We start from the raw sequence: 27567 nt of genomic DNA, 5'->3' as shown, positions 1-27567 counted from the left end.
GTTCCAGACACAGCCTCCGCTGCCTTTCCCTTGGCACGTTCCCTGGTGCCTTTCAGCTTTGTCCCTTTGTCTCCTGCTGCAGCCACCCCTCCTCCTTCCTGCTCTGGTTTTGCTTTGGTGGCTGTTTTGTCCTAGTTCCTTTGATTTGCTAAACAGCAGGAGCGTCTCCTGGGAATGCAGCTCTGCTGGGTCATCCTGCACCAGCACTCCCCTGCCCAAGGAGAGCTCTGGAAGGCAGCCTGGCCTCAGGGGAGGGACAGGGCTGATCCGCTTGCCAGGTGCTGCAGGGACTTGCAAAACCCAAGCACCCAAAAGAGATGGGAAGAGGTACAGACGCTAGAGACGGGGAAAGGCCTGTTTCATAAGAACCTCTGGAACTACCTGCCCCAGGATGCTACAGGGATCCAGTGTCCACACAGTGGGTCCCCTGGTTGTCTGGATAATGAGACCACCTGCATGCACATCAGCCAGGATGCTGGGCTGAGGAGTTCATTAGGCAGCTTGGAGAGGCTCAGTGTTACTGTGTATGGGGCGTAACCTCACTGCCAATTGACTCTCCCCTTTCATTATTGCACCCTGTCCTGGAGGCACCATGTGAGATCCAGGCCCTATTGGGCCTGCACAGACACCCAGAGAGAGAGCCGGTCCCTGCCCCAGCTGAGCTCAGGGCCCCCTCAGGCTGGGCCCTGCATGGGCACAGAGTGTGAACGATTACTTGCCCCAAAGAGGACTCGAGAGGGCTGGGAGGAGCCCCAGGGTGAGGCAGTGACTGTCCCAAGATCACCCCGCATCTCACCAGTGTGTCACCACCCGCTCAGGCTTGTGCTCACCCCACTGTCTCAGGGGACAGCGCCATCTGATTAGGGGTCTGGAATGGCTTCTGTCCAGGGAGAGGTTGAAAAGACTGGGCCTGTCAAGTTGGAAAAGAGACGACCAAGTCGGGGGTATGATAGAGGGCTATAAAATCATGCCTGGTGCCGAGAAAGCGAACAAGGGCGTGTTAGTTACCCCTTCACCTAACACACAAATCAGAGGTCACCCGCTGAAATTAACAGGCCGCAGGTTTAAAACAAAGAAAAGGAAGTATTTCCTCACGCAACGCACTGTCAACCTGTGGAACTCCTTGCCAGGGGATAGTGTGAAAAAGTAAAACGGGGGTCAAAAAAGAATTAGGCCACTTCCTGGCGGAGAGGTCCATCAATGGCTGTTAGCCAAGGATGCAACCCCCGCTCTGATTGTCCCTAAACCTCAGACAGCCAGAAGCTGGGACAGAAGGACGGGGTGGATCACTGGGTAATTGCCCTGATCTGTTCATTCCCTCAGAAGCCTCTGGCAGCAGCACTGTCAGAGACCGGGGCTACATGTCCCATCGGGCTGTAGGGCCAGTGGTGTGTTCTGTTAAGTGGGACGTGTGAGAGTGGAGTAGCTAGACACATGGGCAGAGCCAGTTTGCAAGCTACCAAATTAACGGGAGCAGCAAAGCCCCCACTCCCCCGGTGAATCCCCTGGCTGGGCCCATGGGAAAGGCAGCAGTGGTCTCACACACACACACGCACCATAGTCAAGACAAAACATTTTTATTTGATCATTAGCACAATGACTGTTTGTACATCAGATTTGGATGGACAATGCAAAGCGGATTCTGAGTTTCATTCGGCTTTTGAACTGTTGGCTCTAGTTCCTGGCTGTATTTTTGAGCGGTGGCTGCAGTCAGGGGGTGAGGAGCTCTGCTGGAAGGTGGGGGGCACGTTAAAACAATCAGTGCACATAAGGAAGAAAAATCAAAACCACAACCTCACAGACGCATCGTTATTCACTTTTTAGGATGCCCGCGCTGCCCCCTGCTGGTCCCAGGGCCAGGCTTCTGCCCTTTGGGCTGCAGCTACCTCCATGCCTGCATGGGCCCATTCAGCTGGCCTAGCTGTAAGGGGGTGGGGGCGCAGCTCCTTGGGGGTCAGATCACTGGGACCACTCCAGCATGGCAGGATCTGCTCTCCTCACCCCTGGCTGCATTCCCACTGTGAAGGATGGGACCGGGCTGTGGAGTAAAGTGCCACTGAGCATGGCAGAATCTGGCCCCAACCTCATGCCAGGGCCACATTTGGTGCTCCCTGCAAGCCCGTCACACCAGCACCTCTGGACAGGAATCTGGCCAGAGAGGAGCTTCTGCAAAAAGAGTTAGTCCCTTAGAAATGCTGGGCCAGCCCATCTCCTTCCTGGGGGGAAAGCAGGGCCAGCCAGCGCCTCCGTGAGCAGCTGTTCTGCTAAGCCCAGAAGTAGCTGGATGGGTTTTGTGGCTGGGTTGCGGGGGGGTGAGGGGGTGTTCCTGGAAATGGCTGTCAGGTGGCTGGAGTTAAGGCAGGTTCCAGGTCTGAACAGTCAGGGTTGGGTGTCTCCTTTAAGAGGCGCAAGTGTCTTTAAGGCAGGTTTGTTGCTGCAACAGGGAGAGGGATGGGTGTGCAGGGGGAGTGGGGCAAATCCAGCATAACGTGCAAGCCCTAGTGAGACTATGCCAGCGTCAGGCCGCTGGGGAATCCAGGCAAACACCCCCCCACCAAGTCCCCCAGCCAGAAATTTCAACAGACATTTTAAAAAACATTTTACAAAAGAGTTGTTATTTTGCGTTAAAGCCAAGACCTGGTTCTAGTAATACTGTTTATTTTAGCAAAAAATACCCCCAAAACCTTCCTCCTCCTCCATCACTAGTCCTGGTGTGTTTTTTTGATGGCAAAATAAGTTAACACTAAACAACAATAAGGAAACACTCAACATTATAGTTACTATACATATATTTATAATATATATGTACACACAGTTAGCACGGTCCGAGCGTTAGAGGCGGAGGGGGAGAGCTGGCAGAAAGCAATCAATAGCAACCCAACCCCCTTTCCGTGGGCCTTGTCCCCTTAGCCCAGCTGGGCTCCTCTGAGCCTCCTATGCCCCGTCTGAGAGGATTCAGTGCCAGGCGGGCAGCGCGGGGTGAAATGCCAGGCCCACTGCAGGACATCTGACCCTGCCCTGACTGCTCAGGGCAGGGCGCCCCCATGGGGTGACGCTGGGCAACACCTGGGAGTAAGAGCCCAAGAGAACACCAGGGTGTGTCTATATTCAGCAGTCTTGATAAAGAATACTAATTACAGCTGAGGTTCAACCAGTAATCGGGCTCCCGGAGGAGTGAGGCTCCCTTAGGGAGATCCTTAAAGGGGAAAAGCAAGGCTGGTATTTAGCACCTGCCCCCTGGATGGGGGAGAGGGGAATTAGAAACAGCAGCTGACCGTGTCTTTCGTGATATGAAAGTTTCAAGGCTTCTTCCTAAACACTGCTAGGAAAAGCAGGACACTAGCAGCCCCAAGTTTGTTGCACTCATCAGCTGGTAGGTTTGGGAGCAGCCACTCCATTCTTTTGTTCCCTTTTGTTTTAATTAATACTGGTTAGCAGAGGGTAGGTGTTCGGGCCTGAGTGCTCCTTTATACTGAGGTCCCTTTACAGCATAACTGAGAAGTCAGACCTCCAACAGGGTGGTGCGTTAACACCATTTATTAACCCTCATGCACCCAATCATCCCCATGTCACAGATGGGGAAACTGAGGCACAGAACAGGACTTGCTTGAGCTTAGTGTCAGTGGTTGGACTTGAACCCTCAACCTCTTGACTCCCAGTCTGTTGCCTTGCCATGCAAAGAGTCCACTGCTAAGCTGGGCCCTTCTGCCAGCTCTCTCCCCCCCCACATGCCCCATGGGGTGCAGCTCTCCCGCAGCCGGAGACAAGGAATGAGGGGGAACCAACATGGAGTTTGCACTATGGCCATGTCCCCAGCCTCCGAGTCACCATGGCAAAGCCTCCACCAACCAGCCCCGCTTCCTGGGGAGCGGCAAAGTTTTGCCTCGGATGGGCCAGCGCTCTGCCCAGTGCCGTTAAACAGAAAATAAATACCGGCCGGTTTGCCTCTGCAGGGTGACGCCAGCTCAGGCTAAGGGGAAGCAGATGAAGGTGAGAAAGAAAGGAGGCATGGGGAGGCCCTGTGGGGAACAGGCCTTCCTGCAGTGCCTTAAGGAATAGCGATGCAGGCCTATGACACACACACACCAACGCTGGGCAGGGGCGCACTAAGGCAGACACAGATCTGGCTAACAGGCAAGATGCACACTGCGGATTTTAGCTTTTATTAAATAAAATATATTAACATAAATTCTTTTCAATCGGTCGCCCAGAAGACCCTATTGATTTTGCACGTGTCTGGCTCCCTCCTCTCCCGGGGGCTGCTAGTTACCAGCCAGCTGTTAGCATGAATCACGCCTCACCTGGCCACTCGAATCTGAGCTTCCCCTGCACGCTCACCACACTGGGTTTATAAGCCATGGTGCTGAGTGCCTAAGGTGCTGGGTGCCATTAGTGTGTGCTGAGCTAAGGGCGTGCAGGCAGCTCAGATGGCAATGGGATCTGATCCAGTTCAGAGGAAGATTCTATGCAAAGATCAACCCCCCCACACTCCACTCCTTATGCCTGATTAAGTGCAGCTGGTGTAAACCAGCAGCAATTTCAATGGGGCTCTGCCAATTTAGCCCAGATGAGGATGTTGCACAGCTGTAGGCATCAGGAAACAGAAACATCCAGAGGGGTCTCCACGCACTGAAGGGAGGAGGGAGTCCACACAGAAGAACCTTTTGGCTCTGGGATCCATTCCACAACCACTCTCCCCGGCCCCTCTAGACACTCAACGTTTTCCTTGCCCTAGTTTGAAAAGCATCTGGATATTTTGTGCTTTAAATAAAGGGTTTTGTTCTCCCACCCCAAGCAGCTCCTCCCCCCACCACTCAGCCCCCAGTGCAGGCCGGGTTGGGGGTGCTGTGCAAGAGCCACCATTTCTCTGATTGGCGAGGAGGGGCAGTTTCCTCTGGGTGCAAATTTTAGCTCCATTTGCAACGTAAACCGAGTTGGGCTCTGGGAGATTTTTGCACCCAAATAGGAATCGTGTCTTGTGGCTGAGGCACAAGTCAGATTTGCTGGCAAAACGGGGTCTATTCTATTTTAGAAAGTGGTGTGTTGTCAGGGCCGCTCCCCCCGCTCCTCCCCCCCCCCCACTTCTGAGACCTTGGCCATGTTTCCTGACTCTAGACACAGCCTGGAAACCTGAAGAACCTTGACTGCAAACTCTCTGTCAGTTTCAACTAGTCAATTTCAATTGCTATTTGTAATTAAACCCACTGGGGCCTTACCAGCAGCTCAGGCTTCTAGCCACAACCCACTGCCAATGCACAAGGATCCTGGCCTCCCTCCAGCACTGGGGGTGGGAGGCCTGGGGTTGGGGAACAATCTTCAGCTCGGAAGCAGGAAGGAAAGGAAGCTGGTCCCCACTCCCTGCCTCAGGCTGTAGGTTCCCAAGTGCAGCTCCCAAGTGATGGCTCCGCTCCTATGAAGGGGGAGCCCCCAGGGATGTCACTTGGCTTTGCCTTCTCCCTGGCACTAGGGGAGCGTTCGGCACTCCCAGGAGAGGGTGGAACATCATGACGGCTGCCCCAGAGGGCACTGGATCTTGGTGGCTGCCCCCGGCCCCATATCACGAGAGCTGATCACAACAGCTGCATGAGCGTGGACTCCCAGTTACGCTGCATGGGCTCACCTGCTAGCCCTACACGCTCAGGGCTTCGTCCCCTGAAGTGCTGAGGACCCTCAACTCCTTCAAGTCCTTAGGAGATAAGGGCAGCTCAGCATCCCAGGCCAGAGTGGGCCCAAAGGGCCACACTAGAGGTACCCAGGGCAGCTCAGCACTTGTCAGGGTCAGCTGGCTAATGGGGAAGGGGGTGTTTGGGGGCAGGTTTAGTGTTGGGGTCCCAAATGGAGAAGGACCCCAAAGCCTGGGAGCCAGGCTGCTCCTCCCTCCAGGGCCCCTGCTGTCTGGAATCTCCCCCCTGCCCCCGCCCCTGGCCCTGAGCAGCTGCTGCCCCCGGCCATGTGCAAAGTGGAAGGAACTTCGGCTGAACATTCCAGAACCTTCGGGCCACCAATGTTCCGTCCAGCAAAGGGGTGCGGGGGACGGGCAGTGCCACCCCCACCAGCAGGGGGTGATGAAGAGCAGCCGCCCGGCTGGAAAGGAAGGCCTGGTGGAGTGAGCGGGGAGGGGGTGGTGAGTTTCCATCCATGATATGGAGGAAAGGCACAGAGTCAAGAGCGGATAAACGGGGTCACGGCAAAGGCCCCCTCCCCCCCAACACACACACCCCCGCACCCCACCCCCCCCTCCCCCCGGCACTCGTAGCTGCTGTGAACAAAATACAGATACAAGCACTGACGCAGGGTGACCCTGAGCAAACAGAGCTGGGGGAGACCCCAATGGAACATCCCCCTCCGAGGGCCCATGTGCTCAGGTCCTGCTGCCTTTTGTCGGCACCCCCAGAAACAAAGCAAACTGGAACCAGCTGAGCTGGGGCATCTCCTGCCCTCCCCCCTTCCCAACTCTTAGGGGACCCCATCCTCTCTCCATCTGGGACCCTGATCTGTCAGCCGCATGGCCGGTACCGACATGGGACTGGCCAGCTCCAGCTCCCTTCGCAGCCTCATTCACAGGGCCCACCTCCCAGCCCTGTGACGAGGGGTGGGGAGAAATAGTGGGGGAGGCGAGGGGCTACATGTGCAAAATTCACAAGCACATGTAGTTGTGGGTAGGTCTGTGTGCGTGCAAAGGCACAAGTGTGTGCATATGTGACTGCACAAGTGTGCAAATGCAAGAGGGCGTGTGCTTGGGTGTGCGAGCACGAGCGTGTGTGTTCACAAGTGTGCCTGTGGCTGTGGGCACAAAGGGTGCTTTTTTGCCAGCACGTGTGCACAAAGCCCCAGGAGAGTCTGTGGGTGTGCTCTGGGGGAGGACTGACTGGAGAGAGGATGGGGAGCTGACACTGATGGGGCGGGGGCTGGTATTTCTACCCAATACCCCTGCCCCAACCTAGGCCCTGGGCTTTACCCAGGTCTGGATTCCCTACCCTGACCCCAGGGCCGTCCCTCACCCACCGTGGGGACCCTTCCTCAGCTGTGATTGGGAGGGGCCTGGCAGCTCCTTCGCATGGTTTGCAGGGGGGGCGCCTGCCCGTGCTGGGCTCCTCGGTGCAGGGAGTGGGGAGGGTGCTCACACGCTGGGCCCAGGCCCCGGGGATTGGACACAACGCTCCAGTCCCTTCCCCCCTGCTGTGGCACGGCCTCCCCGGCTGCTTCTGGGGCTCGGGTCCTGGAACAGTTGAAGGGCCTGATCCTAAGAGGGACTGGAGGTGGGGGGGGGGAAGGGCTGCTGGGCCAGTGGGACAGCTGCCCCCGGTCACACCAACTGGGTGAGTCTGCTCTCCTCAAGCCCTGCCCCCCCAACCCACAGCTCCCATCACACCAGACCCCTTTAACCATGCTGGCCCCACCCTTTGCTTCACAGTGAGTTACCCGCTTGGGGACCCCACTGCCCCCCCCACCTCTCCCGCTCTCCCTCCATTCCTACTTTCCCTGCCGCCCCATTCTCTCTTTTCCTTCCTCGGCTCGCTCCGGGTTCTCCTCTGGGGGATGTTCCCTTCGGATCCAGCCCCATCTCCCCTAACAAGGGGGCATGCATGAGTCGAGTGCAAACCCGGCCTGGGGGAGTGGGAGGCATGGATCTCTGCTTGCATAGGAATGTCCGCCCCCCATCCCACCCCGACCCAAGCAGCCCAGCCCCTCTCCCGGGGCTCATCGGTATCAGCCCTCCCATCCCAAAGGCCAGACACATGCTGGGGAGGGGGGCATTAAGACTGTGTTAGTGGCCAAAGCTCTCCCCCCACCATTGGGTGGCAGGAGGTGAGAAGTGGCGGGGGAGGGGGGGCGAGCCGGGCTGGCGGGGTGGGGATGATGGTGGCAGAGCGGGGGGGGGGGGGGGGGGGAAGGGTGGGTCTGGCAGCCGACCCCTTCTTCCTCCTCTGCCCCCCCACTCAGGCTTTCTTGGGCGGGGGGGCCAGTTTGATGATCTCTTCTTCCGAGGGCTGCCGGATGATGTCTGCAGAGAGACAGGGGAGGAGAGTGAATGGGGGTGCTGGGGGGGAGGATTTCCTCATTGCCCCCCCCTCAACATTTAACCCATAGGCTGGCCTGCCATGGGCTCTGTAGGACTGTGAGGGACGTAACCCCCTGGTGGCATCCCACGCAGCAGCTAAAGGCCTCCTGCGGCTGCCGGCTGAGAGGCTGCCATGCACGCTGGCAGGGGCGGCAGTCCCAGGAGCGGGGTTCCAGGCCTGGGGCCCTGCTCGGTTCTGGACATGTCCTGGGGTTGAGCGCCGGCAGGTGGCTCCGTGCCTCTGAAACAAGTGGGGGCTCAGACTGGGGAACCCCAAGAATGGCCCCTTCCTCCGCTGCCCATAGACCCACGTGGGGCTCTCCGCGGAAATCGCACATGGAGGAAAGATGCATCCTTGTGACCCCGCTGCAGCCAAGGGGCTAGCGCCAGGCAGGTCCCTTGCTGCCCTGTGGGACTGTTCGGGTCTGTCACACCCGTTGGGACAGTAGCCCCCGCCTGGCTGGGTCGCCCAGCCCCAGCGCTGCCTGCTGTGTTTGGGCTCCCAGGTCCAGGGGAAGAGTTAAATCTGGGCAGTGGAAGTGAGGGCCCATCCCCTAGCCCAGCGCTCGGGTTCCCAGGTTCGGGCTAAGTGCCCCTGGGAGAGGGGCGGCCTGGCCGTCTGGATCCTCACTGGGACGTCTAGTCCCCCTTCAGCAAGGTCACTCAGCCCCCCACCCTCCCCGCCATCACTTAGTCCCTGCAGGGGGGATCCAAGCCCAGAGAGACATTGCTGCTACTTGAATCCCAGGGAGTCAGCACCAGGCAGTACTCCCCCCAGCCCCCAGCCCATCCCTCAGCCCCACTGGCAACTCCAGGCGCCGGGGGTGTCGCGGGAGGATGAGGCGCTGGCCTGGGTACTGTGGTTCCATCCTGCCGGGGCCCAGAGGAGGAGGTGGGGCTATCTCAGCGGGGGCCAGGGAGGGGCGGGGGGGAGACTGTGGCAAAGACCAGCCCTGTCTCCCCAGTGCCTGTTGCCTAGAGTGACCAGGTGTCCGGTTTTTGACCAGTACACCCGGTCGAAAAGGGACCCTGGTGGCTCCGGTCAGCACTGCCTACCGGGCTGTTAAAAGTCTGGTCGGAGGTGCTGTGGCGCTAAGGCAGGCTAGTCCCTACCTGTCCTGGCTCCGTGCTGCGCCCCAGAAGTGGCCAGCAGCAGGTTCGGCTCCTAGGCAGGGGAGACCACGGGGCTCCGCGTGCTGCCCCTGCCCCAAGCACTGGCTCCGCACTCCCATTGGCCGGTTTCTGGGCAATGGGAGCTGGGGAGGAGGTGCCTGCGGGTGAGAGCAGTGCATGCCACGGAGCCTCCTGTCCCCACCACCACCTAGGAGCCGGACCTGCTGGCTGCTTCCAGGGCGCAGCGCGGTGCCCCAGGACAGGCTGGCAGCTTGTCTTAGCCCTGCTGCGCCGCTGACCCGGAGCTGCCTGAGGTAAGCCCACGCCCCAACCCCCTGCCCCAGCCCTGAGCCCCCCAAAACCCAGAGTCCCCTCCTGCACCCCAAACTCCTCATCCCCAGCCCAGAGCCTGTAACCCCTCTTGCACCCCAACCCCCAGTCCTGAGCCCCCCCAAACCCAGAGCCCCCTCCTGGACCCCAGAGCCCTCACCCCCAGCCCAGAGCCCTCACCCCACCTGCACATCAACCCGCTGCCTCAACCTGCAGCCCGCTCCCACACGCTAAATCCCTCAGCACCAACCCCCAGCCTGGAGCTCCCTCCTGCACCCCAAACCCTTCATCCCCAGCCACACCCCAGAGCTTGAACCCTCCCCCTTCCTGCACCCCAACTCCCTGCTCCAGCCCAAAGCCCCCCCCCGGCTCCCTGAACCCCTCATTTCTGGCCCCACCTCAGAGCCTGTACCCCTATTTAGAGCCCTCATCCCCTCCCACGTCCCAACCCCCTGCCCCAGCCCAGTGAAAGTGAGTGAGGGTGGAGGAGAGTGAGCCACGGAGGGAGGCGGAATAAAGTGAGTGATAGAAAGTTGGTAACTTTGCTGTCACCCTGCACCCCTCCACAAACACCCCGCCCCAAGTCTCTCACACTGCTCCCCCACACCCTGGCTGCTGGGAGACGCCCATCTCCCCAGCGTCTGGCCTTTCCCAATAACCCCAGGCAGGGCCCAGCGCCCCATGTCTCCTGCCACCCCTGCAGCAGCACCCAGAAGGGGACGCTGGGGGCATCTCACACCCCAGCCAAGCCCTGAGGGGAGGGGGCCCGGGGTCTCGTGTCCCATGGGTGGGGGATGGTCTTGCCCTAGCGTGTGTAGGGGGGGCTCTGACCTTTGTACTTCTTGGCGCTGGGGATGCGGGTCAGCTTGGTGTCCACCTCGTCCTCCTCGGATATCTTCAGCACCTGGGTGCGGTACGCCACCACCACGGTCAGCAGGTCCGGGCGCCGTGAGATCTCAAAGATGTGCTCGATGTACGAGAGGTTGTCTGTATGGGCACAGCATGGGGGTGAGAGCCCAGCGGGGATGGGGGGCCGGGGGGGTGACAGCCTGGCGGGGCGGGGTGGGGGAAGGAGTGATAGACCAGCAGGGGCGGGGGAGGGAGGGGGAGAGCCCGGCAGGGGAGGGAGGAGAGCCTTGCAGGGGTGGGAGAATGGGGGGGTGAGAGCCCAGCAGGGGCGGGCGAGGGAGGGTGAGAGCCTTCCCCATGTGCACACGGGTGCAACTGGCTCCCCCCAAACCCAAAATCGGGGACCGAGACCCAGAGGTGGGGGAGGGAGCCCAACGCCCAGCTGAGCCAGAGAGCAGCTGTGGCAGCCGCTCTCTACTCAGGGTCCCGCACACACGCAGGGACCAGACCAGACGCTGCCTCGAACAGAGCCGGAGTCGGAACCCCGAGGGCCGGCATGACCGCCCCGGGCTGGGGGGTCAGACCCCAAACAGTGTGTGAGCCCAGCCGGGGGTCATGTTGTCCCGTCCCCTCACACCCAGCGCCTCGGCTCACCGCACTGAACCCGCCCCGTGTCCTGTGCATGTGGGCACAGGCCGGTCATGTCTCCTCCCGCTCGGGAGGCAGGTTGCACTGACCTGAGTTTCCTTTAACAATGAGTCAGGAGATGCCGTGCTTTCCCCGGGAGTGGGAGAGAAAAGCCACAAGCGCTCAGCACGGGCACCGGCGGAGCTGTGGGGGCGGCGGGAGGCCAGGGCTGGGCTAGCAGGGGGCTGCGGGTCGGGATTGAGGGGCATCGGCAGAGCTGTGTGTGTGGTGGTGGGGGGAGGGGGGGAGACCAGGGCTGGGCTAGCAGGGGGCTGCGGGTCGGGATTGAGGGGCATCGGCAGAGCTGTGTGTGTGGTGGTGGGGGGAGGGGGGGAGACCAGGGCTGGGATAGCAGGGGGCTGGGGGTCGGGATTGAAGAGCATTGGCAAATCCCCTCTCTGACTGGGACTGCAGGGAGCGGGAAAGGAAACGACCCAGAGGGGCTGATATTCTGAGCCCAGCAACAAGGGCCTTGGCTGTTCTCTCTCTCTCATCTGAAAGACGGCAGCACCTCCTGCAGCGCAGCACCCACCAAGCTGCTGTGCCTCAGTTTCCCCATCTGTATAATGGGGACACCATCACCCTTCCCTTGGGAAACTGAAATCACTCAGGTCTGTGCTGCGTTTTGCCTCAATGCAAACAATCCCAGCCCTGCCTAGCACTTCACGTCTCTTTCTGGGCTGAGCTCACTTGGAATTTCACGGCTGCCTGGGGGACGGCTCCTCCTGCTCCAAACGCCCAGGCTCCTCTCGCCCGAGCTACAGGAGAATCCCCACTGGCACCTTGTCCTACAGAGCCTATGCTCAGCTCTGCATCCAGGCTGCAGTGATAACTAGCCAGCTCCTCACAATGCAAAGCCTGCAGGAAGGGGACCGACCCCCCTCAGACAGACAGGGAAGGGGCTCAGTCTGTCAGTGCTTGGTGTGCATGCTCTCCTCTGCACCCTGGGGAGCAGAGCCTCCCCCCCTTCAGATGCACACACACACGCCATGTACCACTTTCACCTCCCCGTAACACATCTCGTGTCTCCTGGCTGGGCCTGCTGAGTCACTGTCTTTCCTGGGAACTGGGACAGGCTGTTCCCAAGGCTGCTGGGCTGGGCTGCTTTCACCTTCAGGTCTCCCTGGGTGGGGAAGGAGGGCTGGTGGAGACCCTGGGGCAGGGGCTGGCAATCTGCTTCCTGGGGTGATGCAGCTGGTATTCTCCCTGCAGCTGCTGCAAAGCGCCGTGTGGATGCAGGGGCCACCTCGCAGACACAGAGCTCCTGAGATCAGCCCGTGGCTGGTGTGAATTGGCCATTTCCACCAGGAGCTGATGTGCCGGCCCCCACAAAGGGCTGTCCCAGCATGCACTGGGCTCCATATGGGTTCCCAGGGTGTTGGGTGGGTCCTGTCACTTTGCTCGAAAGCCCCAATGAGGAATTGGGTGGGACACCTCCATTAGCCCCCCTTGCACATGGATGGGAGCCCTCCTTCGTCTGCAAGCTGCAGTGTTGGTGATCCTTTGGCAGGTGGGTGTTGTCCTATAAAAGATGTCATTAAAGGTCCCATGGCACAGGGGGGGAGGAACTCAGGTGTCCTGGCCCCACTCTGAGAGGGGAGAATCAGATCGTGGTTTCAGTTGTTCAGGGAACTATTTTTCACTCCCAGACCTGAACTCTTGTGCTGCGTTGGAGAAACAAACTGCCAGGTCCCACCCCAGAAGTGGCTGCATCTCAATGCTGGGCCAGGGGATCCCTGCATGTGAGCTGCAACCCTTGGACAAAGGAATGAGCTATGGAAATATCCATCCTCACCAGCCATTCGCTGAGGGCGGGCTCCAGCCCCAGGGCATAAAATACCCCCGAGCCATCCCTCAGAGAGAGAGAGAGATACAGGGGAGGGGGCATTGATGGAGAGGGACGGATCACTGAGGCATCCATCCATCCATCGGATCTATCTGTCCTTCCATCCCCAACTTCTATCAACAGGGACCCAGCCACTGGGACAAAGCCCTCAAGAGGAGTGGACCAAACAATAACCGTGTTGGGCAGCACGGACATTGGGACAGGGAGTCAAAGCTCACCAAGCAGCCTGCTGGGCGGCCCGTGGTCCAGGAACAGGGGTCAGGTACGAGGGGCGTGAGCAGAACTGTGTGTGGTGGCAGCGCAGGGCTGGGCTAGCGGGACTGAGCGGCGCGAGCCGTGCACACACTCACCTTTGTCCAGCTTGTTGTGCTTCTCCAGGAAGCTGAACCAGTCTTTGCTTGTGGTGATCTCCTCGTGCTTCTCACTGGGGATGTCCTCCTTGCAGGCCGACTTCAGCTGGTCCAGGTCCTCGTTGGTGATGTTCTCCGCCAGCTCCTCCAGCAGGCTGCAATACTCCGCCATCGCTGCAGGGGGAGCACACGGACAGCAGCCCGGTTAGACCCAGTCCTGGCAGGCCAGGGTCTCCACCAGCCCTCCTCCGAGCCAAGAGCCACCTCACCTTGCCAATGCCACCCGGGTGCAGCCAGCTGAGAGGGGTTTCAGCCCAGTGCCCCGGGCAATGAATTTGGGGCGGTCTAGGCCCAGGTCCCACGTGTCCACATTAGAAACGCCGTTGGCCCAGCTAACCCCCGACCCCAGATACATTAACACTGTCACTGGGATCTACCACCTGGAAGTGCCCAGGGGCTGAGACCAGGGCCCCATTGTGAAAGGTGCTGTACAGACTCAGTCCCTGCCCCAGACAATCTGAACAGAGAAGACAGACATAGGGACTTCCCTAGGTCACCCTGGGACACCCAGCCCAGTGCCTCCCTCCCTCTCAACTCCACAGCACTTCTCTGGTGCAGAGGGGACCAAGGACCCACTGGGCCACAGAGACTGAGCCCCCAATTCTGCTCTAGACAGGTTCCTTCTGACAGGCCTGCTGGTGGGGGCAGCATGGGGGGAGGGCAAGTCTCTGGGGACTGGGCCCAGGATCAGGCCCACAGACCATAAGGCTCCTGTCCTCGCGCAGCTGCCTTTAAAAATTAAACCCTTGGCGGAAAGATTCAGCAGCTCCGTGCCGGGAGCCGGCAGTGCCAGGGCAGGGAGCGTCCAGGCTGCAATGATGAGGGAGGGCAGGGATAGCAGCCCCCGCCCGCTGACCTGGCCTCCCCCTCCCCCCGAAACCTGCCATGGGGATTGAGACACTCCCCCCGCTACACCCCGTATGGTGCTTTGAGATCAGCGGGGGTGTGGCGGGGGTTCTGGGTAAGGCAACAAACAGGGAGCCCAGCTTGCTCAGTCACTTTGCTCCAGCTTTTCAGACACAGCCTCTGACTCCGCGTGCCCCTGCACTGCTGAGTGCTCAACATGAGCCCCTGCTACAGATGGGGAAACTGAGGCACAAAGGGGGTTGGGATTTCCCCCGACTCGCCTTAAAACAATGGCAGAGCTGGGAACTTACCCCTAAGCCCATCCCCTGTGTGATGCCGGCCCCCCTTGCAGACAGTGCTAAGCATACGCAGTGCTAGCCAAGTCCCTGCACTGACCATCTATAGGGCTTCCTCTGAGCCTGCGAGAACCCCAAGGCCTGTCCGTGCCCAACGGCCCCCACACAGAACCCCTCCAGGTTCAATTCCACCTGCTGCAAGCAGGGGGCGCGTGAAGGAGGCTTCCAAGGACCCAGGTACAGACACAGCAAGCAGGAGGAGGGGAGCAGGTGGGCAAAACTGAGCTGCCTAGGGGACAGGGGAACGGGGCTGGGAGGCAAGGTGTGCTTCACCCAGGAGATGGCAGGGCCAAAGCCCTTCTATACTGAGGTGTACTCCGTGCCCCACCCCCCCGGCTGACCCCCACTTCTACAACAGCCTTCTACTGCCGTACAGCCGGAGGAGCAACTACAATGGCGGAGGCCTGTGATTTGGGGGTTTGGTTCCTGCTTGGTGTACTAGGCCTGCAATGCCGGGGGCCCAGACTCTGTGTTGCTAAGGGACCCGCTCTCCAGCAAGGGAACAGACTCGATCCAGTTATGGTGCGGTCTCTGGAAGGTTGCAGTAAACGTCTGATTGGTTGAACCCCTTGGGTTTTGTCTCTGTGTCCAACACCAACTGGGGGATGCTAGGAGCCTGGGGATACTACTCTGATGGCAGTGAAGAGATCAGGACTGTTCCCCTTAGAGAGGGGATGTGATAAAATCCTGAATGGGATTGAGAAGGGAGATCCAGGGCTGCTGTTCTCCCTGTTTCAAAACAGAGAACGAGAGACAGTCACTGACATAGGAAAGGGGGAAAATTCACAAGTGATCAGAGGAAATGCTTTTTCACAGAACCGGTGATTAGCCTGTTCCTATGGGATGTGCTGAAAGGTGAAAGATCAGACTGGAGGGAGGTTACCAATGAAGTCCCTCAAGCATCAATATTGGGACCGATCTGAGTCCATATTTTTATGAATGACCTTGCAGGAGCATGCTAATGAAATCTGCTGATGATTCAAAGAGGGGAGGCATCGCCCATACAGAGGAGGGCCGGAATAGTATACAAGAATTGCTAGATGATTTTGGAGACAGGAGTGACACAAATGGGATGAAATTCAATTGTACCAAGTGCAAAGTCATGTACTTTGGGCCTCATGATAATAATTTCTGCTACAAGCTGGCGGCTTATCAGTTGGAAACGACAGAGAAGGAGAGAGAATTAAGTTTAGAATTTAGAGAATGAAAGGAGGGTAATATAATTAATGCCAATCAACATGGGTTTATGAAATATAGATCCTGTCAGACTAACGTGATATCTGGTTTTGATGAGATTACATGTTTTGTTGATAAAGGTAAATAGTGTTGTTGTAATATACTTAGACTTCTGCAAGGTGTTTGACGTGATCCCACATTACATTTTGATTAAAAATCTAGAACGATATAGAATTAACACTGCAGTCAGTAAATGGATTAAAAGCTGGCTAAATGATTAGTCTCAAAATGTAACTGTAAATGGGGAACCATCATCAAGTGGGTGTGTTTTCAGAGGGCTCCCGCAGGGAATCAGTTCTTGGCCCTACCCTATTTAACATTTGTATCAATGACCTGGAAGAAAACATAAAATCATGCCTGATAAAGTTTGCAGCTGACACAAAAATTGAAGTGGTAAATAATGAAGAGGACAGGTCGCTGTCACAGCGCAATCTGGAGCGCTTGATAAACTGGGCGTAAGCAAACAAAATGCATTTAATAAATGCAAGGATACATCTAGGAAGAGTGTAACCGTACTTACAGGATGGGGGACACTACCCTGGGAAGCAGTGCTAAAAAAGATTTGGGGATTGTGGTGGATAATCAGCTGAACGTGAGCTCCCACTGTGATGTTGTGGCCAAAAGAGCTAATGCGATCATTGGATGCATAAACACGGGAATCTCAAGTAGGAGCAGAGCGGTTATTGTACCTCTGTGTCTGGCACTAGTGTGACTGTTGCTGAGATCTTGTGTCCAGTTCTGGTACCCACAGTTCACAAAGGATGTTGATAAATTGGAGAGGGCTCAGAGAAGAGCCATGGGAACGATTAAAGGATTAGAAAACCTGCCTGAGAGTGACAGATGCAAGGAGCTCGATCTATTTAGCTTAACAAAGAGAAGATTATGTGGTGATTTGATCACAGCCTGAAAGTACCTACACTGGGAACAAATATTTAATAGCGGGCTTTTCAGTCTAGCAGAGAAAGGTCTAACACGATCCAATGGCTAGAAGATGAAGCGGGACAAATTCAGACTGGAAATATGGCATGCATTTTTAACAGTGGGGGTAATTAATTAGTGGAACAACATAGCAAGGGTTGGTGCATTTTCAGGAGAGAGAGAGAGAGAAGTATTAGGGCCAGTGTACAAGGTGCAGGGGAGACCTCCTTTGGAATACTGTGTCCAGTTCTGGCCACCCACGTTCAAGAAAGATGAATTTGACCTGGACAGGTGCAGAGCAGAGCTGCTAGGAGGGACAGGGGAATGGAGGCCTGTCTAGGAGAGGAGACTGGAAGAGTTGGGCTTTCTTAGCAAAAAGAAAGCTGAGATGGGCTATGATCACTCTCTCTAAATACATCGGGGGGTTAATACCAGGGGAGGAGAAGAGCTTTTAGGCTAAAGGACAATGTTGGCATAAGAACAAATGAATATAAACTGAGGAACAAATTCAGGCTGGTGATTAAAAGACTGTTTCTAACCCTCAAAAGAGGGAGGTTCTGGAACAGCCTCTCCTAGGAGTTGGGGGCTGGGATCAATCAATTAATGTTAAGAGAGAGCGGGATAAATTTATGAGTGTGATCATACGATGGGGTTGCTTGCGATGGTGGGTGGCAGGGCTCAACAGCCATGGGCCTCACTTCTGGTTCATGTCTTCTATCCCTAAAAGCACATGCTTCAGGGCTTCAGCTGGCTGCCTGCAGGGGTCAGGAAGGGATTCTCCCATCCCTGCTGCCCCCACAATGTATTCTCTGTTTGTTTTTTATATCTCCTTCCTCTGAAGCATCAGGAATGGCCACAGCTGGGAACAGGACACTGGATGGGGAGAGCCAGGGCTCTGGGATGGCATCCAGCATTCTCTCTCTCAGGTGCTTGGTTGGCTGGTTCTCACTCACCTGCTCAGGGTCTTACTGATCACCATACATGGGGTCAGGAAGGAACTTTCCCTCAGCTCAGATCAGCAGTGACCTTGCAGGGGGGTGTCTAAATTTGGTTGTTGGGTGTGGGTGCTGAGGAGGTTGGCAGCCTGTGCTATGGAGGTCCGACTGGATGATCTGGTGGTCTCTTCTGACCTTAAACTCTATGGTGTCAGTAGTGGGATCCATTCAGAGACCAGAGACTTTGTGGCTAACCCCTGTCTCACTGATATAAAATTCCCCGCAGCCAGAGCTCTAAAGGCAAGGAATGGTCTCTCATGGGGGGGGGGGAGAGGGGTAAGATGTCCCCTTGGGCACAGGTTGTTGGTGGGCAGCCACTGGGTAGTATTTTCCAGATATTGCCCTTGGTAACAGGCTCAATGCGAGGCAGACACGCTTGGTGTGTAATGAAAAGGAAAACAAGATCCCGAGAGATTTCCGAGCCAGCAGCTGGACCCTCCTTAGCTCTGTCATCTCCCCGTCAGCAATTTCAGCAGACACCAACCGGTCTTTCTTATGCACAAGATTAAAGGGCAGGTTTGACAGGTCTGCCACCCGCCCACGCAGCTCACTCTGAGCGCCATGGCCCTTTGGGTGCAGACTCCAGCAAAGTTTTGAGAGCAGTGGGCTGTCAGGCAGCTCGCACGTAAGCAGTGTATAGCAGGCCTATGTGATAAGCATGTGTATGAGTAGAGATGTCTAGCGCTGTAGGTTTGTCTCTATAGGTGTTTGCCTATGGATACAAGTGCGTGCACCTGTGGATAGCTGCCTGGCAGCTGAGCATGCCCAGAGGGCATAGGAAGATCAGTTTTCTCCAAATCCAATAACAGCGACTCCGGGAGCTTTCTATCCTAAAGCAGGAAGTTCGGGGCTGCTGGATTCCCCATGGTTCTGAACCTATTCCATTGATCTTTCCTTGGCCCCAACGAACTCCCCTAATAACCCCCACCCGAGCTCGGCATTGCTTCCAGGTTGGCACAGACCCCTGAGGGGTCTGTTATCTCCAGCCTGAGGCACAGGTTAGAGATCAGAGTTCAAATCCCGGGGCTTGCTCTGGGATCCGCCCAGAGATGTGGGGCCTGGAGCCCAAACAATCCCCACACATAAATGCGTGCGCAATTTTCACTAGTGGGCATGGGGTGTTTTCACCAGTGGCAATGGCTTTCCTGGCAAATGTGGCCAGAGCCCAGGGTTTTACTGCTGCTGAGTTTCGTTCCAGTAGGCAGAAATCTGCCAATTCCATGGGGAAAATGTCACTGGTTTTGTCATCCACATGAAACTGCCCAGCAGGAGCTGGGGGAGGCGTGGGGGAGGGAGGGTGAGCATGAGTATGTGTGCGTGTGTGCCTATACACACACCGAGGAAGGGTTTGTTCATTTTCAAGAACGGAGGGAAGGGTTGGAATGAACGGCCCCTCCCCTGCATTCTTGCTCTCTCTCATTATACTGCTACCCTGTTATTTCTGCTCCGATCCAGCCATTAATGACCTAGGGATCTGGGGGAATGGCCGGATTTTCAGACAGTTTTGGGCAGATTAAGGCGAGGCACCGAACCAGCGACCTGAATAAGAAAGACGCCCCCACTGATAAACACGCCATGTGGTGACACTTGTTCCTAGCTGGGAGGCTGCTCAGCAGGGAGGAGATGCCAGGGCTGGTGACCAGACCCAGGCATTCATGTTCCCAAGCAGCAACACACAGAGCCCATAGCGGACACTGGAGCTCTCCCAGCTTGCTCGCACACCCCACCGCACACACTCATGCACACCTACACTGCTATTTTAAGGGATACTCCAAGCCCTGCACACTCACTAACTCCCCCCCACAATCATACCCTTTCCATAGCCCTGTCAAATCACACTCACACCCCGGCACAATCACACCCATTCCCACAGCCCTGTCAAATCACACTCACACCCTGGGACAATCACACCCAGTCTCACAGCCCTGTCAAATCACACTCGCACCCCACCACAATCACACCCATTCCCACAGCCCTGTTAAATCACACTCGCACCCTGGGACAATCACACTCATATCCCTGCTCACTTACACTCATACCCCCCATCAGTACATGACACACATTCCTACACAATTATTCTCCTGCACACAACTCTGCAAAATTCCACACACTCACACACCCCTACACAATGACATACACACCGTAGACACCATCACTCTGATGCACTCCTCTTCTGAGCTCAGACACAGACCCCCCCCCCAATCTCGCTCAAACACACACCCGGCACAATGACACAAAGCCCAAGTGGGCGCACACACAGAGCAAACAGCATCATTCTGCTGTCCCTAGCCCGTCACTCCCCTGCACACACACCCTGACACAATGACATGCACCCTCCACAGTCACACGCTCATACCACGCCACAGTCACTCAGCGTGTGCGCGCACATATGTCCACGCGCACACACACAGCGCAGCGAGCCCACTCGGGCTGTGGCATCCGTGGGATCGGGCCGGCTGGGCTGCGACTCAGGTGACGCTCATTGGTTCTGACAGAGATGGGAGCTGCACAGAGCAAAGTGCTGGAGACGCCGTGACATACACAATCAGGTCACACTTCACTGCACACTCACCCCTGTCCACAGGCGCCTCTCCTCCCAGAGTGCTGAGCACCCCAGCTGCCTATGCAGAGAGACACAGGGATGAACCGATTCTGCCCAAGCACTCACACCTATCCTGATACCCCCAATACCCCACCGTCTATTGACACCCCCCAAAGGCAACGTATCCTGGCATGCCCAACACACCCACACACAAAACCATCTACCGACAGCCCCCAGGGATAAGAGCCCCCAGACAGACAGACAGAGACACGCTCCGTCTAATACCCCCAAAGACATATCCCGACACCCGCAGCACACACAGACGTACTTACACTCCCCAGTACACACACATCACATCTGATGCCTCCCTGCAGTAGAATGAGACCAACACCCCCCGCCTCGTGACAACCCCACCGCACACAGGTATTTATGGAACTGTATCCGGCTCCTTCCCCTGCACCCATGCACGCTGCCCCCCAGCCTCATCCCTCTCCCATTCCAGCCCCGTGGGGCCACAAAGACATCGACCGAGCGAGGGGAGTTCAAAGCAGGGCGGGGGGGGGGCAGGAGAGGAGTATGAGTTAGAGGGAGAGATGAAAAGGGTTAAATCCACCCCGCTGGGCAATGGCAGAGGGGGAGAAGAATCTTCAGAGCCCTGACAGCGAGTCCCCCAGGGGAAGGGTGGGGAGCCCTGTCGCTCCATGACAAGGGAACAGATCTGGCTGCAGAGTACAGACCCCCCAAGGGGGGCCACTGGGAGTTCTGGGCTGCTGGGGAAGTCTGTAGGGGTGACCTCATGCTGGGCTCTGGGCATGGGAGGAGATGGGACCTAAGGGGGCTTCCCCAGGCCTGAGATCTGGCAACAGGGCACAACATCGCCCCAGAGCCCAGCCCCCCCACCACGCTGAGCCACCTCGTTTCCTCTTGGTTGCCCTGGAAACAACTGCCATCCACCATGACGGTAAAGACGGTCGCCATGGCAACCACTATTTCTTTCACTTAATGTTTTCTTCTTTCTCTCCTTCTCCCCCTGGCAGCACCCCCCTCCCCCAATCCCACACACCTGGTGCCTGGTGAAACGTGTGGGGGGAGGAGACCGGGGATTGGTTCTGTCAGGGTCCAACTTGTCTCTGACCTTTCCTGATGGAAAGGGAGCAGGGAGCCCAGCAGCTAGCCAGCCTGGCACGGGGGCAAAGTGGGGCTCCATTCATCCATCCATCCCCAGTATCCATCTGTCTGCCACAGAATCTGTGTGTCAATCCATACGTCTGTCCACGGTATCGATCCATCCATTGTAACCAGCCAGCGATCACCTATCACGGGATGGAATCTATCCATCACGTCTGGCCACCAATATGCAATGCCCCAATATCCATTCCTCCATCTCCAGAAACTACCCCTCCCTTCCTCCATCCCCGCATCGTTCTCTGGGATCCATCCAACTCCTTCATCTCTCTAACGTCTCCCTCCATCCCCATGTCTCTGGAGCTGGGGTTTCTATAGCACTCTCACCCTGGTCCCAGCCCCACGCATGATACACACATCCTGATTTTGGTAAAGATTTGGGACAGAGACCCCAGGTTTTCCTGCTAACAGCCCAGCTGGGTTTATTTTGTCCCTTTCAAGAGGCATTTCCTCAGCTAAGAACGTCTGTCCTTGGCACAACCACTAGAGGGTGCTGAAAGCTGGATGCCCCTATCTCTACACTGTCCAACAGAGCATCATCCCCTCTGGAATAACCAGATTCACCGAGAACAAACACTGAAGCCAGACGGGTATCCCAGCCCGACTCCCACAGAGGGTCCCTCAGCGTAGAAGAGACCCACGCCACAAACCTGGAGCCAAACACGCCCGCGCTGAGTGGTGCCTGAAACCCAGGCCTGCACCCACAGCCAATCCCTACAAAGCCCTTTGCCCTGCCATAGCCACCCTCACCTTTTGCTGGGAAGAGCTCAGAGCGCTCGAGTCTGGGACGGGGTGGCCGGATGTAGACCAGAAATGTTGGATCCAGGAGCAGGACAGGAATTTTATACACAATTGAGGGCAGTTAGCTAGACAGAGACACCCCCATCCCCAGATAACCCCACTGTCTGCCTGCTCGGTTCAGGATCTCCCTGTTTACTCATTCCAGGCTGTGGTCCAGCCAGGCCCCCTGCCCTTACCCCTCGCTGGATATCTTCTGCCTTCTAGCAACAGCCTCCTCCTTCCTCTCCAGCCACACCCTCTCCTCACTGCAGACATGGAGTCTCCTCCTCTGCAACCCCCACATCCCCCGCATCTCTCCACTGACAAAGCTGTATCTGTTTCACCAGACATCACGTTATCTACCCAAGTGTTGGACTCAGGGATCCAATCTAACCCCTTTCTAGAGTCTGGGGCTGTTGCTACCAGCCCCATCTCACTGCTACACGAACTGTTCATTTCAAGTGGCCACGACCCCATCTCCTGCACAGGCCGCTCATGCCCCAGCTGTGCACAGGCCATGGGGGAAGGAGGGCATGTGTAGCATGCGCACACAAGTGCATTTCCTGGCCCCATTTTCTCTCCATAGAAACCTCACAGGCCACCCCCTTTCTCCGGGCTGCTTTTCTATTCTCCGGGTTCCACTGGGAAGGGGAAATTCCTGTTGTGTTTCTTTAAAGGGAAACGTTTCCCAGCTGGCCCGTCTTCCTGAAACAATGAATCATTGGCTCGGCTCTTGGCCCGGTCTCCTGGGTTCTTTTTTCCGCTGTTGTTGCAGGCAGAGTTTTTTGCACTCTGTATTCCGGGCTGCCCCTGCAACTTGCTAGTGTGGTGCACAGGGGGATCCTTTCTCTGCTGGTCTCTCCCATTCACGCCATCCCAGGGAAGGTTTCCTCCCCATTCATCCAAGCCTTTCACTTCTCATTCCCTCCCCCCGCATTTCATTCTGACTGTTTTTCTCTCTTCTCCCTTTTCTTCTCCCACTCTTTTTGTTTTGTTTATTCCTTTCTCGCACTTTTGTCCCGCCAGGGTAACACAGCCCTTCAGGGATAATAAACTGCCCAGCCTGGCTTCCTGCCTGTTTCCCAGGCAAGCTGGGTGGCACAAAGAAAAGAGCATGGTACAGAGCTGGCTGGAAGCGGGGCTTAGTGCTGTTAGAGGAGGGGGCCCGTGGGTTAGAACTCCTGGGTTCTATTCCCAGCTTTGGGAGAGGAGTGGGGTCTAGTAGTTAGAGTGGGGACACGGGGAGTCAGGTTCTCTGCCTGGATCTGGGAGAGGAGCTGTTCCTATCTTTCCTGAGGGTAAGCTGCCCCTATGCTAGTGCAGTACATATTCATTAGTGCAAAGAATGCCCAGAAAAGCTCAGCTCAGTTCTCCTAACCCAAGTCAGCCCAGCGCAGCCTATGCTGTTCCAGCTCCCATCGGCCTTTCCCAAATCAGTCTGGCCAGGCCTTGACCCTTCCAGTCCCATGCCCCAAACCCTGAATGGCCAGTACCCTCTGAGCCAAACTTCATTGACTTCCATGGGCATTTGGACCCAAAACAACTGCTCCTGGGGTGACATGGCTGTACGTGTCCCACCTGCATCCCAGCTCATGGCACTTCTCTTTCACTTTGTAAGTTCTGCAGAAAATCCTCTGGGGTTAATCTCTACAAGCTCTCAAATAGACTGATAAAGATGACCCTGTCACTCAGCCCCCAAGCCATTGTAGGTTACTGTGGACTTACACAAAATTTACAGCAAACAGACAATAGCCTTGAACCAATAGGAAAGGGGTCCACCTACCAATCTCAAAGCAAGATGCTCCACAGCACCCCCTACTGCCCATTAGTGTCACATGCCCTGCACCTTCTCTGTGACAGCAAACCCACCAAACCAGTGGATAAGCTTTGGCTAAGTCAGGGCACCTGGGTTCTGTTCTCAGCTCTGCCACAGACTCGCTCAATGACCTTGGGTGAGTCTCCGTGCCTCAGTTTCCCCGATCTTCCTTGTAAAGCTCTTTGAGATCCGTGGAGGAAAAATGCTATAGAACGTATTATCCCTGCCTAAAACGGTCGACGAGAAACGGATCCCAGAAATAGCTCCATGGCAGCTTAACTGAAGGCGACGAATAATGTCTGACTGGCAGTTATAGGAAGGCCCCTTCGCAGCACTCTGGTAGGGTAAAGGGGCCTTCCCTTAAATAAGAATCAGGCCCAATAGCCTCCGGCTGCAGGAACTGTGGTGCCGGGATTAACAAGTGACACACTTTGTCAGTGATGGGGGGGCACTTTGGGTCATTTATTGCATGTCAGTTGTATGTTATCACATGTGAGATATGTTACTGCATGTTCTGGGGTTACACGTGTCAAGTCCATTATTGTACATAAGTTACAACATATGCTTTCAGTTACTGCAGCCCAAATGATATTACCCATGGTAAATTATCGCCTGTCTGTTATGGCATGATGGTACCACGGTATCACATGTGAGATCAACTATAGCATGTGCTGTTGGAAGTCCCATGTCATTTATGGCATATGCTTTTGGTTCTCCCAGGCCAGTTGCCACGTGTCAGGTCAGTTAGCATTGGATTGTTATGGCACGTGGGGTAATATATGGCACGCCAGCTGTGTATGGTGACATGTGAGCTCAGCTATGTGGTGTAGGACACACATCAATCAGGACAGTGTGGGTCTCCTATGTCATGTGTGATCATGTAGGACATGCCAGTTGCATGCTACTTATGGGATGTGCTGCCGTCACATGTGCAGTCACAGCATGTGGCATCATTGCATGTCAGTTGCAGCACGTGCTGTCCATGATCCCAGTTCAGTTACCATGTGTCAGGCGGGTTATCATGGGGCCATCACGGCACATGAGCTCAGTAACTGCATGTTAGTTAAATGCCAGTGTGTTCCCTGAGGCTAAGCAGCTATAAATCAGGCCCTTCTAACTGCCGCTTAATGCATCTCCAAAGCGATCCTCATCTATTGCTATTTAACGGGATCCCAATAACAGTCTGGCTCAGAGACGACAGCCCCCATGGGGCCCTGGAGGGAAAACAAGCCCACACTCCCTGCCTCAGCCTACTCACGGGCTCCCCAGGGCCTGTCCGAGCAGCGGCCCCTGCACACCCCATGACTCAGGGCAGTCAGGACAGCGTTGGCTTCTCCAGCCACCAGAAGGGCCTGGAGCAGGCAGACAAGATGCAGGGAACATAGAGATCAGGGTCTCCCCATCTCCCAGACTGCAGGGAGGCCAGGGCCCAAATCACAGAGATGGGGGGGAAGGGCTGCTGCTGCTACTCTAGCACGTCTCTATGCTCCACACCCGGCCCCATCGCCCCATCCTGCTGCTGGCAGGGGGCAAATCTACAGAGAGTGTTTTTCTTAGAGCCCTGTCCCCTTGTCCTCTCTGTCTCTGCCTGGGGAAGCTCCAGCTCCCCTTTGGGGGCTCAGGAACAGGAGGCCCTCCAGAGCCAGCCCCAGAGGAAGGGAGCTGGGGGGAGGGCACACTCATTCCGCTACAGAGGTGGGTGAAACCTCCAGTGGCAGGAGCCCATCTCACCTCTGTGCAACCCGCTGCTGTTTTACATGGTGACAGGATTTTCCTTCACTTCCTGTCCCAAAGTGCCAAGCAGCTGTTACACAGCTGCCCCACCCCACCCCAGAGGTGGCTGCATTTCAGCAAGGAGGGGAAAGTGACACATCTGGGCAATACCACTTAGCAATGGGGGTGGGGGAATGAATTTAACTGAGGGGAGGGGTGGGTTATGAAAAGAGAGGCCCGAGGGCCCAAGCAGCAGCAGCAGGGAGGGCATGGGGTGAGGAAAGCTGATGGTTTCACTTTGCTCCAGACAATCAGGCCTTTCAAGCTCCTGGTAATTGAAGCCATGAGACATCAGCCTGACACTCGGGAAGAGGAGAGAGTGGTGGAGCTGGAAGGAAGGGGGCTGGCTGGGGGATTCTGAGGAGCCGTCTGCAGAGGCTCCGGAACGGCATCCCGGGGATTGTCCCCCCCCCCAATACTCCCCGCAATTCCAGGGGAGTCCCAGGTACTGACCATATTCAATCAGCGGCTGGGATCTAGATGATTAAACCATCGCTCCCAGGGAGAGATCACAGTGGTGATGGTGACACATGCGTGGGGCATAGGAACACACAGTGGGACACATAGTGACACCACTGACAGACAATCCAACCTCAGCATCACACTGCCCAGGAACCCCAATGGCCCAATCCAACCTCACTGTCACGCTGCTCTAGAACACCCACGGGCCAATCCAACCTCACTGTCACGCTGCTCTAGAACACCCACGGGCCAATCCAACCTCACTGTCACGCTGCTCTAGAACACCCACAGGGCAATCCAAACTCGGCATCACACTGCCCTAGAACCCCAATGGGCCAGTCCAGCCTTGTTGTCACATTGTGCCAGAACACCTGGGGGCCAGTCCAACTTCAGCATCACATTGCTCTAGAACTCTTGTTGGCCAGTCTGATCTCATTATCAGACAGTTGGGAACTTTCATCATCCAGGCCTTTGTCTACTAATTTAAAGAGCCCATTAGTCAAAAGAGCTAATGTGATCCTGGGATCCATAAACAGGGGAATCTCGGGGAGGAGCAGAGAGGTTAATTTACCTCTATATTTTGCACTGGTGTGACTATTGCTGGAATCCTGGGTCCAGTTCTTGTGTCCACAATTCAAGAAGGATGTTGATAAATTGGTGAGGGGTCAGAGAAGAGCAAAAAGAGTGATGAAAGGATTTTTTAAAAAGCCCTGCAGTGACAGACTAAAAGCGCTCAATCTCTTTAGTTTCACAAACCAAAGCTGAAAAGGTGACCTGCTTACATCTTTAAATATCTACATGGGGAACAAGTATTTAATAATGGGCTCTTCAGTCTAGCAGAGAAAAGTCGAACATGATCCAATGGCTGAAAGTTGAAGCTAGACACATTCAAACTGGAAATAAAGGGGTAAATTTGTACCGGTGAGAGCAATTAACTGTTGAAACAATTTACCAAGGGCTGTGGTGGATTTTCCATCACTGACAATTTTAAAATAAAGATGGGATGTTTTTCTAACAGATCTGCTCTTCTATTTTGGGGAAGTTCTCTAGCCCTTGTTATCCAGGAGGTCAGACTAGATGATCCCAGTGGTCCCTTCTGGCCTTGGAATCTAGGCATCTTATCACAGATTTGTTCCCCAAAAAGGTACACATGGGGGGTTTGAACCCATAGTACCACAAGCAGGAGCCACCTATGCCACTCAGCATCTCACTTCTCTGCTCTGTTGCTCAGTTTCTCCATCTATAAAGGACACACCCCACCCCCTGTGCAGGGGCTGGGAGACTTAATACATGTTTATACATAAATTATATGACAAATGGATATGTTACAGTGCTCTCACACCTTCTAAGGATCCTGAAGC

General features: G+C 56.0%; 1 protein-coding gene across 2 annotated transcripts in view; it reads right to left on the bottom strand.

Moving 5' to 3' along the window:
• Positions 1 to 7884: 7884 nt before the first annotated feature.
• PEA15 (proliferation and apoptosis adaptor protein 15) overlaps positions 7885 to 27567 on the bottom strand; it is a 39585-nt gene continuing 19902 nt past the window's right edge. The window contains exons 1-4 of one of the 2 annotated variants that reach the window (XM_074938259.1): positions 22126 to 22147; positions 13238 to 13411; positions 10337 to 10492; positions 7885 to 8005 (exon numbers count right to left, since the gene is read on the bottom strand). In XM_074938259.1, coding sequence (XP_074794360.1) covers positions 7941 to 8005; positions 10337 to 10492; positions 13238 to 13409 — 393 coding nt within the window. In that variant the 5' untranslated portion in view covers positions 13410 to 13411; positions 22126 to 22147 and the 3' untranslated portion in view covers positions 7885 to 7940. Of the gene's footprint in view, positions 8006 to 10336; positions 10493 to 13237; positions 13412 to 22125; positions 22148 to 27567 lie in introns of those variants that run through there. The other variant, XM_074938257.1, reaches the window with a different exon arrangement.

The sequence above is a fragment of the Natator depressus genome, chromosome 24 (genome assembly GCF_965152275.1).
Source record: "Natator depressus isolate rNatDep1 chromosome 24, rNatDep2.hap1, whole genome shotgun sequence".
NCBI lineage: Eukaryota > Metazoa > Chordata > Testudines > Cheloniidae > Natator > Natator depressus.
The sequence above is the reverse complement of the archived record's forward strand: the minus strand, read 5'-3'. Positions and strand labels throughout refer to the sequence as shown.